At 34.8% G+C, this 17,480-nt stretch overlaps 1 protein-coding gene and 1 long non-coding RNA gene across 3 annotated transcripts in view; both read left to right on the forward strand.

The window, feature by feature from the left end:
* LOC131131971 (uncharacterized) overlaps nt 1-17,480 on the forward strand; it is a 205,854-nt gene that overhangs the window by 103,132 nt on the left and 85,242 nt on the right. The window lies entirely within an intron of this gene.
* The window catches only part of kif18a (kinesin family member 18A), a 42,845-nt gene that overhangs the window by 14,329 nt on the left and 11,036 nt on the right, over nt 1-17,480 (forward strand). For both annotated transcript variants that reach the window (XM_058077041.1, XM_058077040.1), the window contains exons 7-14: nt 49-225; nt 300-374; nt 1,611-1,708; nt 5,211-5,373; nt 8,336-8,500; nt 10,814-10,935; nt 11,009-11,283; nt 12,582-12,638. In XM_058077041.1, coding sequence (XP_057933024.1) covers nt 49-225; nt 300-374; nt 1,611-1,708; nt 5,211-5,373; nt 8,336-8,500; nt 10,814-10,935; nt 11,009-11,283; nt 12,582-12,638 — 1,132 coding nt within the window. The remainder of the gene's footprint in view (nt 1-48; nt 226-299; nt 375-1,610; nt 1,709-5,210; nt 5,374-8,335; nt 8,501-10,813; nt 10,936-11,008; nt 11,284-12,581; nt 12,639-17,480) is intronic.

A 17,480-nucleotide genomic window follows, 5' to 3' on the forward strand; every position in this document is an offset into this window, starting at 1 on the left:
CCAAAAATGATTTCAACTTTTATATTAATGCCAGTTGTTTTCATTCAGAGCAAGAAGGCCCATATACCATACAGGGACAGCAAACTCACTCGGATACTTAAGGACTCTTTGGGAGGCAACTGCAGGACCGTCATGATCGCCAATGTGAGCCCTTCGTCCATGTCGTATGACGACACTCACAACACACTGAAATACGCCAATCGAGCCAAGGAGATCAAATCTTCGGTACGTATCAAAGTCTTTTCAAGTATATGGATTACAAATGTTTATTTGTTTCTTTCACTTCCATATCTTTTTAGCTGAAGAGTAACGTCGTAAGTCTGGACAGTCACATTGGCCAGTATGCAGTCATATGCGAGAAGCAACGCCAAGAGGTAAAAAAATATATATATATATATACACAATATATATATATATATATATATATATATATATATTAAAAACAGAAAAAATAAATAAATAAAAACCTGTCTTCAATGCTACTGCTATACCCTCCACTTTTGCAGTGCTTTTGGTTCTCTGATAGAACATTAAATTATTATAAATTATGATAAATTCATTTTTATTTATTATTAAACTATTAAATAAATGTTTAATGTTAATTTTTATTTTTTGACGGAAAATAAGATGGAAAAATAAATAAGCAAATCATGAAACAAATTAACAAATACATTTTTCTTTTTTATTAAATTATTAAATAAATGTTTAATGTTAATTTTTATTTTTTCGACACAAAATAAGATGGAAAAATAAATAAGCAAATCAAAAAACAATTGAAACAAATTAACAAATTAATTTTTCTTTATTATTAAATTATTAAATAAACGTTTAATGTTAATTTTTATTTTTCGACACAAAACAAGATGGAAAAATAAATAAGCAAATCAAAAAACAAATTAACAAATTAATTTTTCTTTTTTATTAAATAAATGTTTAATGTTAATTTTTATTTTTCGACACAAAATAAGATGGAAAAATAAATAAGCAAATCAAAAAACAAATGAAACAAATTAACAAATTAATTTTTATTTATTATTCAACATTTAATGTTAATTTTTATTTTTTTGACACAAAATAAGATGGAAAAATAAATAAGCAAATCAAAAAACAAATGAAACAAATTAACAAATTAATTTTTCTTTATTATTAAATAATATTTAATGTTAATTTTTTATTTTTCGACACAAAATAAGATGGAAAAATAAATAAGCAAATCAAAAAACAAATGAAACAAATTAACAAATTAATTTTTATTTATTATTAAATAAACGTCTAATGTTAATTTTTATTTTTCGACACAAAATAAGATGGAAAAATAAATAAGCAAATCAAAAAACAAATGAACAAATTAATTTTTATTTATTATTAAATAAACGTTTAATGTTAATATAAATTTTTCGACACAAAATAAGATGGAAAAATAAATAAGCAAATCAAAAAACAAATTAAACATTCATTCATTCATTAAACAAATTAAACTTTCATATCAAGGTGGGGGCCTCAAACTAGCCCATGCCTCGTCACTGACAATACACAGAATTGTCACACAAATCTCAAAATGACTATATAATAAATAATCATGTCTGATTTTCTTTTATCCCTTTTGATAGATTGTACAATTGAAACAGAAACTGAAAGTATACGAGGAGAAGAATGTGGCATTTGTTGCAAACACGATGTCGTCCCAGAAACAAGCAGACTTCAAAAGGTGAGCATCGTTTTTGACCGCGGCATAGCATTTATAAAACTCCCCATGTAAACGTGGCTAGAGACTCATTGCAAGTTATCACAAGTCTTGATTGCAGTTGTTGCTGCTAAGGGTGGCCCAACCACTTATTAGGTTTAGGGGCCAATCATTTTTTCTTTTGATCCAAACTAAATTTCAAGACCAGATAAATGAAAAACTCGGAAGTCGTTATCACGTGATGTTGATGTTTACGTTTTACTGGGCATGCCTTGCATTGACTATTGTTTGATTATAGCGGCGCATGTAGACAAGAGATTGGAATATTCCTTTCCATGTATACTATTGTTTTCGGAAAGATTCCATTCGGAAAAAGAGAAAAAATTCTCATGTAAACGTGGCTAGAGACTCATTGCAAGTTATTATAAGTCTTGATTGCAGTTGTTGCCGCAAAGGGTGGCCCACCACTCGTTAGGTTTAGGGGGCAATCATTTTTTTCTTGATAAACATTTAATTAAAAACCACATTTTGTGCTCAGGTGTGGTGTCATTGACTAATATTGTGTGTTAGCACGCAGACCTCACAGCTAGGAGACCAGGGTTCAATTCCACCCTCGGCCATCTCTGTGTGGAGTTTGCATGTTCTCCCCCCGTGTATGCGTGGCTTTTCTCCGGGTACTCCGGTTTCCTCCCACATTCCAAAAAAAAATGCTAGGTTAATTAGCGACTCCAGATTGTCCATAGGTATGAATGTGAGTGTGAATGGTTGTTTGTCTATATGTGCCCTGTGATTGGCTGGCTCGCCCGAAGACAGCTGGGATAGGCTCCAGCACCCCACACGACCCTCGTGAGGAAAAAGTGGTAGAAAATGAATGAATGAATGAAACATAATGGGGTCGAGTGGTTAGCGCGCAGACCTCACAGCTAGGACCCCAGGGTTCAATTCCACCCTCTGCCATCTCGGTGTGGAGTTTGCATGTTCTCTCCCGTGCATGCGTGGGATTTCCCCGGGTACTCCAGTTTCCTCCCACATTCCAAAAAACATGCTAGGTTAATTAGCCACTCCAAATTGTCCATAGGTATGAATGTGAGTGTGAATGGTTGTTTGTCTATATGTGCCCTGTGATTGGCTGGCGACCGGTCCTGGTCCCCTCCCTACAGTCGTCCCTCTACATTGGCTAAGATGAACATTGCATGACATGAGATCGAGTGTAAAAGGTTATCCTCTCATTTAGTGTGGAAGTGGTACATTTTTTGCTTCTTTTGAAAGACTTTTTTGATCTTATATCACCTCGTACTTCGGTAACTTCGGAAACATAAAGGGGGCAAATATTTTCCACACGAATGTGTGCAATCACAGTGTCTGCTGAGTTATTTCCTGGCTCTCGAACACGTGTAATCGAGGCCCCGGTGCTGTATGCTATTGTATTCCTATGTTTTGTTCCATTTGCGAACCAATGTGTAGCGTATTTTTAAGTAAAGCACAGACTATGAGGTGTATCAAATGAGATTCACAAAAGCCCATCCAGTCATCCTTTAAGACCCACAATGGCATCCGTCAGGATATTTGGGCTGGGGACAGGGGGACGGGGGGGGGGCGGGGGGGGACACAGAAAAGCATGAATGAGTCTCACTCCCACACATTTCATTCACTGGCATCAGAATTCACAACTCGCACAGTGAGAGGCTCTGAATAGAGCACGCACGCTTCTCACACTATTAAAAATTCAGCAGTCTAGCAAGGCCACAACATCGTCACCAGAGTTTCACTGAAGAGTGCAGTCACATTTCAGCGACAGCTCTCCAGTCGTTTTTTTTTACATGCATGTCTCCTGCTTTGGATACATTGTATAGAACTTTTTTTTTTTTTTTTTTAAATACCAAAAATATTTCCATTTGTATAAAGTTCATTCATTCATTTTAAGGGTCGCGGGGGTGCTGGAGCCTTTTTTAATTATACTGTATTTTGATATTTTTTTTAATTATATGGTCACATACCGAAGTACAAGTCATTAGTAACTGTCAATAGTGATATATATTGCATTTTTTTATTATACCGTATTTTAATTTTTTTTAATTATACTGTATTTTTATTTTTTAATTATACTGTTTTAATTTTTTTTAAATTATACTGTATTGTTTTTTTCAATTATACTATATTTTGATATTTTTTTAATTATACTGTCACATACCGAAGTACAAGTCATTGTATGACCAGACATAATGAGTACCATAGTAACCGTCAATAGTGATATATATTGCATTTTTTTATTATACCGTATTTTTTTTAATTATACTGTATTTTATATTTTTAATTATACTGTTTTAATTTTTTTGAATTATACTGTATTATTTTTTTAATTATACTGTATTTTGATATTTTTTTTAATTATACTGTCACATACCGAAGTACAAGTCATTGTATGACCATACAATGACATAATGAGTACCATAGTAACCGTCAATATAGTGATATATATTGCATTTTTTTATTATTATACCGTATTTTAATTTTTTGAAAATTATGCTGTATTTTATATTTTTAATTATACTGTTTAAATTTTTTTAAATATACTGTATTTTTTTATTATACTGTATTTTGATTTCGTATTATACTGTATTAAAAAAATAATTATACTGTATTTAATTTTTTTTATTATACTGTGTTTTGATTTTTTATTATACTGTATTTTATTATTAGTTTTAATTATACTGTATTTACATTTTTTTATTATACTGTATTTTTATTTTTTTGTCACATACCGAAGTACAAGTCATTGTATGGTCATACAATGACATAATGGGTACCATAGTAACCGTCAATATAGTGATATATTTTTATTTATTATACCGTATTTTAATTTTAAAAATTATACTGTATTTTATATTTTTAATTATACTGTTTTAATTTTTTAAATATACTGTATTATTTTTTAATTATACTGTATTAAAAAAAATTAATTATACTGTATTTAATTTTTTTATTATACTGTATTTTGATTTTTTTATTATACTGTATTTTATTATTTGTTTTAATTATACTGTATTTTAATTTTTTATTATACTGTATTTTTAGGTGATATAAGATCAAAAAAATATTTCAAAAGAAGCAAAAAATGTACCACTTCCACACTAAATGAGAGGATAACCTTTTGCACTCAATCTCATGTCATGCAATGTTTGTCTTAGCCAATGTAGAGGGACGACTGTGGGGGGGGGGGGTACACCCTGGACCGATCGGCCAGCCAATCACAGGGCACATATAGACAAACAACCATTCACACTCACATTCATACCTATGGACAATTTGGAGTCGCTAATTAACCTAGCATGTGGGAGGAAACCGGAGTACCCAGAGAAAACCCACGCATGCACGGGGAGAACATGCTCACAGAACTCCGCACAGGGTGGAATTGAACCCTGGCTTTTCCATTTTTTATTTGTATTTACATGCATGAGTCTTAATCTTCCTGTCTGTCAAATTTGCCAACCTTTGAAAGTCAAACCTGTTTTTTTTCTCTCTTTAGGGTGTCGGAATCCCTGCAGCAAATTTTCTCCAGCCGTGCCCAAATCAGGAGGGAACAGCTGGATCTGGAGAGACAACTGAAGGAGAATGAGCTGCGCCAGCGCTACAGCGAGGAGGACAACCTGCAGGTCCAATATATTTCCGCAAAGGAGAAGACTGACAAGGTAGCGGATGCTTACGCTGCTTTCCAGATCTTCCCCCCCCCCCCTGCAGGAAACCAGCTGCTGAGTCATCATTTTGACTTCACTCTTCTCCGTAGTTGTCTGGGCCTGTAATTTACACCACAACAGGACCTGGGTCCTAACCCCCCCCCCCTTTCGGCACCAACCGACTCCGGTCTTTGGCCCAGAAGATGATGGACTGTTCATGTCTGGTCAAAGACATTGAACAGTCCATCATTTGGATCGCGGCTTTATTTTAACAGAGAGACACCCCCCCACCCCCCACCCCACCCCCCCCAAAAAAAAAAACATTCCATCATGGGTTTTGAGGCTGTCGCTCGGCAGCGACTCACTACGCCACTCCAGGATCCTCTTAAGTCACCCCTGTTTTTTTTAATAAGCAACGTTGAGATGTAGTCTCCTTCCATTATTTATTTACTGACTTAGTATTTGTTAATATTAATAATAGTAAAATAAAAAATAATAATATTATTTTAACAGAGACCCCCCCCAAAAAAATATATAATTAATTTAAATTAATTTTAATAATCCTTTATGAATTCCATTGAAACCTCTTTCCACATTCTCTCCAAAATGATGACAAAGGTTTTGAGGCTGTCGCTCGGCAGCCTCATGAGCGACTCACTACGTCACTCCAGGATCCTCTTAAGTCGGGGGTGTCCAAAGAGCGCCCCTGTTTTTTTTTTTTTTTTACACGCAACGTTGAGTTGCAGTCTCCTTCCATTATTTATTTACTGACTTAGTATGAGTTAATATTAATAATAGTAAAATAAAAAATAATAGTATTATTTTAACAGAGACCCCCCCCAAAAAAAAAACATTAAATTAAATAAAATGCTTTAAATGAGTTTTAATAATCCTTTCTGAATTCCATTGAAATCTCTTTCCAGATTCTCTCCAAATGATGGGTTTTGAGGCTGTCGCTCGGCAGCGACTCACTACGTCACTCCAGGATCCTCTTAAGTCGCCCCTGTTTTTTTAATACGCAACGTTGAGATGCAGTCTCCTTCCATTATTTATTTACTGACTTAGTATGTATTAATATTAATAATAGTATTATTTTAACAGAGAGACCCCCCCCCCAAAAAAAACATGAAATTAAATAAAATGCTATAAATGAATTTTAATAATCCTTAATGAATTCCATTGAAACCTCTTTCCAGATTCTCTCCACATGATGGGTTTTGAGGCTGTCGCTCGGCAGCGACTCACTACGTCACTCCAGGATCCTCTTAAGTCGCCCCTGTTTTTTTTTAATACGCAACGTTGAGATGCAGTCATTTATTTACTGACTTAGTATGTGTTAGTATTAATAATAGTAATAATGGTAAAATAACAAATAATAGTATTATTTTAACAGAGCCCCCCCCCCAAAAAAAAACATGAAATTAAATAAAATGCTATAAATGAATTTTAATAGTCCTTAATGAATTCCATTGAAACCTCTTTCCAGATTCTCTCCAAATGATGGGTTGTGAGGCTGTCGCTCGGCAGCGACTCACTACGTCACTCCAGGATCCTCTTAAGTCGCCCCTGTTCTTTTTTAATACGCAACGTTAAGATGTAGTCTCCTTCCATTATTTATTTACTGACTTAGTATGTATTAATATTAATAATGGTAAAATGAAATAGTATTAATTTAACAGAGACCCCCCCAAAAAAAATAAATAAAATGCTATAAATGAATTTTAATAATCCTTAATGAATTCCATTGAAACCTCTTTCCAGATTCTCTCCAAATGATGGGTTTTGAGGCTGTCGCTCGGCAGCGACTCACTACGTCTCTCCAGGATCCTCTTAAGTCGCTCGTTTTTTTTGAATACGCAACGTTGAGATGCAGTCATTTATTTACTGACTTAGTATGTGTTAATATTAATAATAGTAATAATAGTAAAATAACAAATAATAGTGTTATTTTAACAGACCCCCCCCAAAAAAAACATTAAATTAAATAAAATGCTATAAATTAATTTTAATAATCCTTCATGAATTCCATTGAAAACTCTTTCCAGATTCTCTCCAAAATGATGATGAAGGTTTTGAGGCTGTCGCTCGGCAGCGACTCACTACGTCACTCCAGGATCCTCTTAAGTCGCCCCTGTTTTTTTTTTTTAATACGCAACGTTGAGATGCAGTCATTTATTTACTGACTTAGTATGTGTCCCTTGCTGGAAAAATGTCGGACACGCCTGCCCTGTTCATGTCAGGTTTTGAGGCTGTCGCTCGGCAGCGACTCACTACGTCACTCCAGGATCCTCTTAAGTCGCACCTGTTTTTTTTTTAATACGCAACGTTGAAATGCAGTCATTTATTTACTGACTTAGTATGTGTCCCTTGCTGGAAAAATGTCGGACACGCCTGCCCTGTTCATGTCAGGTTTTGAGGCTGTCGCTCGGCAGCGACTCACTACGTCACTCCAGGATCCTCTTAAGTCGCACCTGTTTTTTTTTTAATACGCAACGTTGAAATGCAGTCATTTATTTACTGACTTAGTATGTGTCCCTTGCTGGAAAAATGTCGGACACGCCTGCCCTGTTCATGTCAGGTTTTGAGGCTGTCGCTCGGCAGCGACTCACTACGTCACTCCAGGATCCTCTTAAGTCGCACCTGTTTTTTTTTAATACGCAACGTTGAAATGCAGTCATTTATTTACTGACTTAGTATGTGTCCCTTGCTGGGAAAAATGTCGGACACGCCTGCCCTGTTCATGTCAGGTTTTGAGGCTGTCGCTCGGCAGCCCCTTGACGCACCAAATCAATACGAAGCAAGCGGTTTGTAGTCTGCAACATATCAGAAAAGAGGCAAACTTGTCCTAACACACAAAGTCAAAGCTGGTCTGCAAAATAATTGCAGATTAATAGCGTTTAATCGATTAATCAGCTCTAATAATATGTAATAAGTGTCTTTTTTTTGTTTGTTTTTCTTGTTGTTCTTTCACCAACAGGCCACTTGTAAACACGAGCGGAAGATTGCCATGCTCCGCACTCAGCAGCAGCACATTTGGGAACGTCTGAAGGAAAAAGAAATCCGCTTTCAGGAAAACGACGGCCGGCTTCATCGCGCGGAGAACGAGATGAAATTGTTGAAGTCAAACGATCAGGGATCCGAGGTTAGTACAACCTTTACTGTCACGTCCGCGGGGGGGTGGGGTGGGGGGCGGGGGGGACTCGAGCGGTTACCGAGGTAACCCCCGCTTTCGCCGACGGAGGACAAGTCGTCGTGATGTTTGTCGTGAGATCTCGCAAATTACGGCGGTGTAAACGGGATTTAACTTTAATATATAGAGCGTGGTTAAACGATGAAAGAATCGTATCAATGTGGGATGAATCGTTCACAAACTTGATTCTTTTTGTTTGTTTATTTGAGAAGGTAGGCTGTCTCTCTACTGGTGTCGTGACTGTCTTTGTTTTCTTCCCATCTGTTCTCCCAGTAATTAGAACCGTGCTCATTTTTATTTCTCCAGCTCACTCGTGGATCACTGAAGAGAATAAATCAATACCCTTTACCCGTCCGTCCGTCCGTCCCTCACACACAGCCACACCGTTACCTAAAACCATGTTTTTTTTTCTCCTTCTTTATCCTTTCTTCCAAGAACCGACCCAGAACTATGACGCACTCAATGGTCAAATGTTCCTCGCTGCTGTTGATTCGTAGTTTTCTTGCGTCAGAGTCTCCATAACCCCTCCCCCCTCCTCTCCTCCTCCTCCTCCACTTCGCTCGCTGACTGAATTTCAAATGAAACACAGACAAAAACAAACCTTTTTCTCTAAAGCAGGGGTCTCAAACTCAATTTACCTGGGGGCCACTGGAGCTAGGGGTCTTGGGCAAGGCTGGGCCGCATCAGGTTTTGCAAAAAAAAAAAAAAACAGAAAAATATACAAACTTTGTCAGTGCTTTGGTTCCGATTTTCTACAAGAAAAGCTCTGATAAAACATTCCACTGTTCTCAAATTTTAATTTTTCTGCACAAAATAAGATGAAAAATAAATAAACAAATCAAGAATAAAGAAAATCAATCAGTAATAAATAAATATAATAATAATAATAAAACAGCAAATAATAAAAACGTAAGAAACCGCATATAGTTGTTGGGTAGACAAATTATTTTTTTCGTTAAAATTAACAAAGCATTATTAGAGCCCTGTAAATTTTAAATTAAATATTTTAAATTAAATATTTTAAATATAAAATATTTTAATAAAAGCTCTGATAAAACATTCCACTGTTCTCAAATATATAAATTTTTATTTTTCTGCACAAAATAAAATGAAAAATAAATAAACAAATCAAGAATAAAGAAAATCAATCAATCAGTAATAAATAAATATAATAATAATAATAAAAACTTAAGAAACCACATATAGTTGGCGGGTAGACAAATTATTTTTTTTCATATTAAAATGAACAAAGCATTATTAGAGCCCTGTAGACATGACAAAACACGACTATAGTCACATTTATACTCTTTTTATTTACAACATATTGCGCAACTGCAGGGTCTTGAGACACATGCTAACTCGCAAACTAGACATCTAGCGACCTAAACGGTAGCCTTCTAGTTATTTCCTTTAAACTTAAATAGCCAAAAACTCACCACTTCCACACGGATAGGGAGGGATAACTATTAACAGTTATTTAACCTTTTAACATGAACATTATTTACAACCTATTGCGCAACTGCAGGGTCTTGAGACACATGCTAACTCGCAAACTAGACATCTAGCGACCTAAACGGTAGCCTTCTAGTTATTTCCTTTAAACTTAAATAGCCAAAAACTTACCACTTCCACACGGATAGGGAGGATAACTATTAACAGTTATTTAACCTTTAACATGAACATTATTTACAACATATTGCGCAACTGCAGGGTCTTGAGACACATGCTAACTCGCAAACTAGAGAGCTAGCGACCTAAACGGTAGCCTTCCCAGTTATTTCCTTTAAACTTAAATAGCCAAAAACTTACCACTTCCACACGGATAGGGAGGATAACTATTAACAGTTATTTAACCTTTAACATGAACATTATTTACAACATATTGCGCAACTGCAGGGTCTTGAGACACATGCTAACTCGCAAACAAGAGAGCTAGCGACCTAAACGGTAGCCTTCAAGTTATTTCCTTTAAACTTAAATAGCCAAAAACTTACCACTTCCACACGGATAGGGAGGGATAACTAATAACAGTTATTTAACCTTTAACATGAACATTAATAAAAACGTAATATTTTTTCCTGGGTACATGATACCATACAGCATCCATATCAAACTTGCGCGGGCCGCACTAACATTAAACTTTCATATCAAGGCGGGGGCCTCAAACTAGTGTCCTGCGGGCCACATTTGGCCCGCGGGCCGCGTGTTTGAGACCCCTGCTCTAAAGTGTCACCTTTTTTGATTTTTTTTTTTTTTTTTTTGAAGGTATTAGAAAAGGACTTGCGTTGTCACAGACTGGAGCTTCAGGTGAACGACCTCGATCAACACATCAAGCAGATGATCCGACTCACTGCGCTTCAGGATCAGGAACACAAGCGCATGCAGAAGTACGTTGGTGTCACTCGTCGTTAAGTCCAAAAATCTGAACCCTCATAAGACGTCATTTTTTTTCAATTTCAGAATGCTCAACATGTTATTGCCGGCGTACGGTCGACTCTACGCCGCGGTGCGTGACGCCGGGCTGGTCACCGCCCACGATGAGTTGAAGAAGAACGAGCTGGAGCAATTGGTGCTAAGAGAAAGAGGCGTGGTCTGGGCGGACCAGGAAGGAGCGAGCCAGGACGTAAAAGCATCATCTGGCGGAGAAACAATGCAGGAGTCCAAGGACCAAGGAAGCGAACTAGCGCCTGTTCTGTCGTTCTCGCAACTGCTCTGCCACCAGAGCAGCCCCTGTAGTAAGTTGACTTGACCCTGATCCTGTCCATCATGGTCACTCCCAATGTGAACCTCAGCATCCTTATCTCTGCTACCTCCAGTTCTTGCTTCCTGTCTTTTTCCTCAGTGGCTCTGTCTCTAGATCAAACAACATAGCTGGTCTCACCATGGGGAAAAAAAATCTGCATTAATTTTAATTAATCAAGTCAAAATATTAAGAGAAAGTTGTAATTGACTTTCTCTACTACTTGAAAAAAACCTGCATTAATTTTAATTAATAAAGTCAAAATATTAAGAGAAAGTTGTAATTGACTTTTTCTACTACTTGAAAAAAAATCTGCATTAATTTTAATTAATAAAGTCAAAATATTAAAAGAAAGTCGCAATTGACTTTCTCCACTGCTTGAAAAAAATCAGCATTAATTTTAATTAATAAAGTCAAAATATTAAGAGAAAGTCAAGTTTCTCTTAATATTTTGACTTTACTAATTAAAATTTATGCAGATTTTTTTTAATTGACTTTCTTTTAATATTTTGACTTTACTAATTAAAATTAATGCTGATTTTTTTTCCCATGGTGAGACCATTATTATCAGAATAATGTAATATTATGAGGAAAAATAACACTGTATTATTAAATTGGAATATTAAATATTGTTTTTTTTGTTAAGTTGTAATATTAGAAAAAGTCAATTAATTTTAATTGAAAGCCAAAATATTAAGAGAAAGTCATAATTGACTTTTTCTTAATATTTTGACTTTACTAAATAAAATTAATGCTGATTTTTTCCCCATGGCGAGACCATTATTGTCAGAATAATGTAATATTATGAGAAAAAATAACATTGTATTATTAAATTGGAATATTAAATATTGTTTTTTTTGTTAAGTTGTAATATTAGAAAAAGTCAATTAAATTTAATTGAAAGCCAAAATATTAAGAGAAAGTCGTAATTGACTTTTTCTTAATATTTTGACTTTACTAATCAAAATTAATGCAGATTTTTTAGACCATTATTATCAGAATAATGTAATATTATGAGGAAAAATAACATTGTATTATTCAATTGGAATATTAATAATATTATATTAATTATAAATTATATTATATTAATTAATATTAAATGCTGTTTTTTCATTAAGTTGTAATAGTATGAGAAACGCAAAACAGCATGCCGTTCTCCAGCAGATATCTGCAACTGTGTGTCGGACTGTGTGTTCCCCCTTTAACACTGACAAGAACGTGAGGTGCATTCACTGACTTTAGGCCATTATATACATGTAACATGTGGTTTTGACTTTTTTTTTTTTAATTCAGGTGCAGAGGGACAGACAAAGAGAGCATCCTTGATCAAAAATGCACCATCTCCAAAAGGTAAATATTTTGTCTACATTTCATCTTTTCTGCGTTGGCTTTGTTGAACCCTCTAACGACTCAACTTGCGGAATATAATTCTCTCGGAGTTGAGTCATGAAATTGAGCCCAAATGTGAACACAACTGATTTGAAATCTGTTCTTAAAGAGCGCTTTGGAGAACCGCAGCTCAAAAGGCTGCCATGAAATATTACATTTCAAAGCGGCTGTAATGATATTTACCGCAACGTCGTCAGAAATGAACTTTTACACCAAAACGTCACCATTTTTGGTCGAAATGCGATATATAAGGTTCAAACGTGGGGCAGAGTCTGTTCCTGCGCAGTTCATTTGTCTAAGATGGGTAATACTCTTTATTGTGCTCGGACCACACAATGGTAATGGTTGAATTTCATTTGAACATGCATCAGATTACAATTGAATGCATCACATAATCAGTTCACAGTTCCACATGTCCGAAAGGAGTAGGAAGAAGCAAAGCTTATTAAATCCTACCCCTCCATCTGGTACTTTTACAATCACTAACTGTTACATTTGTTCACTTCCTGCTTTTGTAATATAATTTAAGTGATTTATTCATTAAATTTTTATTTTATTTTATTATTTTAGTTTTTTTTAAGTTTTCTTTTATTTATTACAATGACATTACAATGATATAATGGGTACCATAGTAAGTGTCAATATAGTGATATATATAGCACATCATGACTGCAATCAGTAACTGTTACATTTGTTCACTTCCTGCTTTCCTAATATAATTTAAGTGATTTATTCATTAAATTTGATTTTTATGTTGTTTTTATTTTATTATTTTATTTTTTTTTAAGTTTTTTTATTTATTACAATGACATTACAATGACATAATGGGTACCATAGTAAGTGTCAATATAGTGATATATATAGCACATCATGACTGCAATCAGTAACTGTTACATTTGTTCACTTCCTGCTTTCCATAATACAGTTTACTTTTACAATCAGTAACTGTCTCATTTGTTCACTTCCTGCTTTCGTAATATAATTTAAGTGATTTATTCATAAAATTTTTATTTTTATGTTATTTTTATTTTATTATTTTAGTTTTTTTTAAGTTTTTTTATTTATTACAATGACATTACAATGACATAATGGGTACCATAGTAAGTGTCAATACAGTGATATATATAGCACATCATGACTGCAATCAGTAACTGTCTCATTTGTTCACTTCCTGCTTTTGTAATATAATTTAAGTGATTTATTCATAAAAATTTTATTTTTATGTTATTTTTATTTTATTATTTTAGTTTTTTAAGTTTTTTTATTTATTACAATGACATTACAATGACATAATGGGTACCATAGTAAGTGTCAATATAGTGATATATATAGCACATCATGACTGCAATCAGTAACTGTCTCATTTGTTCACTTCCTGCTTTTGTAATATAATTTAAGTGATTTATTCATAAAAATTTTATTTTTATGTTATTTTTATTTTATTATTTTAGTTTTTTAAGTTTTTTTATTTATTACAATGACATTACAATGACATAATGGCTACCATAGTAAGTGTCAATATAGTGATATATATAGCACATCATGACTGCAATCAGTAACTGTTACATTTGTTCACTTCCTGCTTTCCATAATACAGTTTACTTTTACAATCAGTAACTGTCTCATTTGTTCACTTCCTGCTTTTGTAATATAATTTAAGTGATTTAATCATAAATTTTTTATTTTTATGTTATTTTTATTTTATTATTTTAGTTTTTTTAAGTTTTTTTTATTTATTACAATGACATTACAATGACATAATGGCTACCATAGTAAGTGTCAATACAGTGATATATATAGCACATAATGACTGCAATCAGTAACTGTTACATTTGTTCACTTCCTGCTTTTGTAATATAATTTAAGTGATTTATTCATTTTTATTTTTATGTTATTTTTATTTTAGTAATGTACCTCGTACTGAAGTACGAGGTGATATGACCATACAATTACATAATGTGTACCATAGTAACTGTCAATATAGTGATATATATATAAAGCACATCATTAATCGTTGATTGTTCATCGCCTTTGACGCAACTAGCGCCGGTTACATAACGTGGGGCATTTCTATATGCTGCTGTACTTCCACGTAAACGTATCAAAAATAGACTTGAAGTCTTATCTTTTGTGACGTGCGTGTGTGTGTGTGTGTGGCGGCTGGTGTGAATCGGCAGACTGCTTAAAATAGAAGCGTTTTGAAAAGCGTCGGACGCGCTGCAACGCGTCTGGTGTTAATTCGGGGGTAAATTGTAAAAAGGGTGAAGGAAAATAAATTTCCCGGGATCACAATAGATGAAAATATGAGCCGGAAATCTAATATTACAAATATACAACATAAGTTGGCATGAAATATTTCAATATTGAACAAAGCAAAAATTTATTCTCAATCAGAAATCACTCCACACTTTTTTTATTTGCTCTCTGGTTTTACCATATCTTACTTATTGTGTGGAAATATGGGATAATAACTATAAAAGGCCGGCACGGCGGTCTAGTGGTTAGCGCGCAGACCTCACAGCTAGGAGTCCAGGGTTCAATTCCACCCTCGGCCATCTCTGTGTGGAGTTTGCATGTTCTCCCCGGGTTTTCTCCGGGTACTCCGGTTTCCTCCCACATTCCAAAAACATGCTAGGTTAATTAGCGACTCCAAATTGTCCATAGGTATTAATGTGAGTGTGAATGGTTGTTTGTCTATATGTGCCCTGTGATTGGCTGGCGACCAGTCTAGGGTGTACCCCGCCTTACGCCCGAAGACAGCTGGGATAGGCTCCAGCACCCCCCCCCGCGACCCTCGTGAGGAAAAAGCGGTAGAAAATGAATGAATGAATGAACTATAAAAGCAATCATCACTCGCTAAATGTACTGCAAAAAAAAGGTCAGTAAGGATAATTCATAATGCCGCCTACAGAGAACATATTAACTTCTTATTTCTAAAATCACAAATACTTCAACTTGCTCATATAGTTCATCTTCAAACAGCTAAAATAATACATAAAGCTAAAAATAACCAATTAGCTAAAAATGTCATCCAATACTTCTCTACAAGAGAGGAGAAATATGATCTCAGGGAAGAAGTACATTTGAAACACTTCTATGCTAGGACTACGTTATGCTAGCCGTAGCATTTCAGTATGTGGAATCAAACTATGGGATGGATTGAGTAAGGGAATCAAACAATGCACAATTGTTAAGCCAATTCAAGAAACAACCAGTCATGATGTGCTATATATATATCACTATATTGACACTTACTATGGTACCCATTATGTCATTGGATGCTCATATCACCTCGTACTTCGGTACGTGACAAAAAATTACAAAAATAACAACTAAAATGAAAAATAAAAATAAACTAGCAAGACACCACACGGACACCGTCTTCCCGTTTGAGTTATTTCCCCTTGACTTAGTGGTTATAGACTGAATATTTTCATAGTACAAAACACTATTAGAGCCCTCTAGACATGAAATAACACCCCTACAGTCACTTTTACACTCTTGTGCAGGCGATGGAATCAGAGACATAGTAACAGATGGCCACCGCTAGCATGGCAAGCTAGCTAACCCGTCGCCTTTGCGATGTACTTATTCTAGACTTAAGAAACTGTTTCAAGTGGAGTGGGAAGAAAGAGAAAGGAACCAAAAATTTACCACCTCCACACTAAATGAGAGGAGATCCTTTTTTTTTTTTTTTTTATTATTATTATTTTTTTTTCTTTTTCGAGCTCAGCCATGGCATGTCGGCTTGGCTCTGCTGGCCAACTGATGCCTGGTGACCAGAATGCTACGTTTTTTAGTCAACCATAGTCAAACAGCGACCATTGAGTATGTTTTGAAAAAAATAAAAATAAAAAAAATAATAAAATGTAACTAAAATAAAAAATAAAATATAAAAAAAATATATTAAAATAAAATAAATCACTTAAATTATATTAGGAAAGCAGGAAGTGAACAAATGTAACAGTTACTGATTGTAAAAGTACCAAATGGAGGGGTAGATGTTTTTGCTTCTTATTGATTGGTCAGCATGGGGTTGCTAACTGCTTTGCTCGATTAATCCAAATAACAAGCTTCAGATTAATCGACTAAAAAAAAAAAAAAACATTCCTCCAGAACCCTCCCCTTTTTCTCTTCAATTGCAATTGTCCACCCTCTAGGTTGAAGCCCCAAGTATCCCTCACACACTTATCAACCGCATTTCAAGTATAAAATGGAGCTACTGTGGTTACTTCCAGAGGCATATCTGCGGTGCGTTCAAGGACCGCTAAATTAGTCATGATAAATATATTTTTTTTAAAAAGTAAATTGAACTTGTTTTATGACATGTATTGCAGAATATCTGCGTTTTTTTTTTGGGTTTTTTTTTTTTCAAAAGCAGCATTCATCTATGCAGTAGTTCATTTTCCCAGCATGCATCCAAGTCATCCGGGGGCCTTCAAAGGAGCATGCCAGTGAATTTCCATGTAATGTAATCAGCGTAATATATGCAGCGTTTATATAACTGTTGTTAATCACTCCAGTTTCCCTTATTGGGAACATGCAGCCGCTGTATCATCTCTCTAATGTAATCATAACTTCTTTGCATCTCTTTCCATATTTCATGTACTGACTGGAATTTTTTTTTTTTTTTTTTCTCACAATTTCACTCTAGCCAACCGGCTATCGCTGGGGCGTCGCACTCGTTTTCCCACATCGCTGTTATGGTCACCCTGAGAGGGGCCACCTGGAACTGTGAAACTATATTAATGTATGCCTTATGGTATTATGACACATTTGATTATTAGCATTTTCACTTTGTAT

This window comes from Doryrhamphus excisus, chromosome 7 (genome assembly GCF_030265055.1).
Source record: "Doryrhamphus excisus isolate RoL2022-K1 chromosome 7, RoL_Dexc_1.0, whole genome shotgun sequence".
NCBI classification, from domain to species: Eukaryota; Metazoa; Chordata; class Actinopteri; order Syngnathiformes; family Syngnathidae; genus Doryrhamphus; species Doryrhamphus excisus.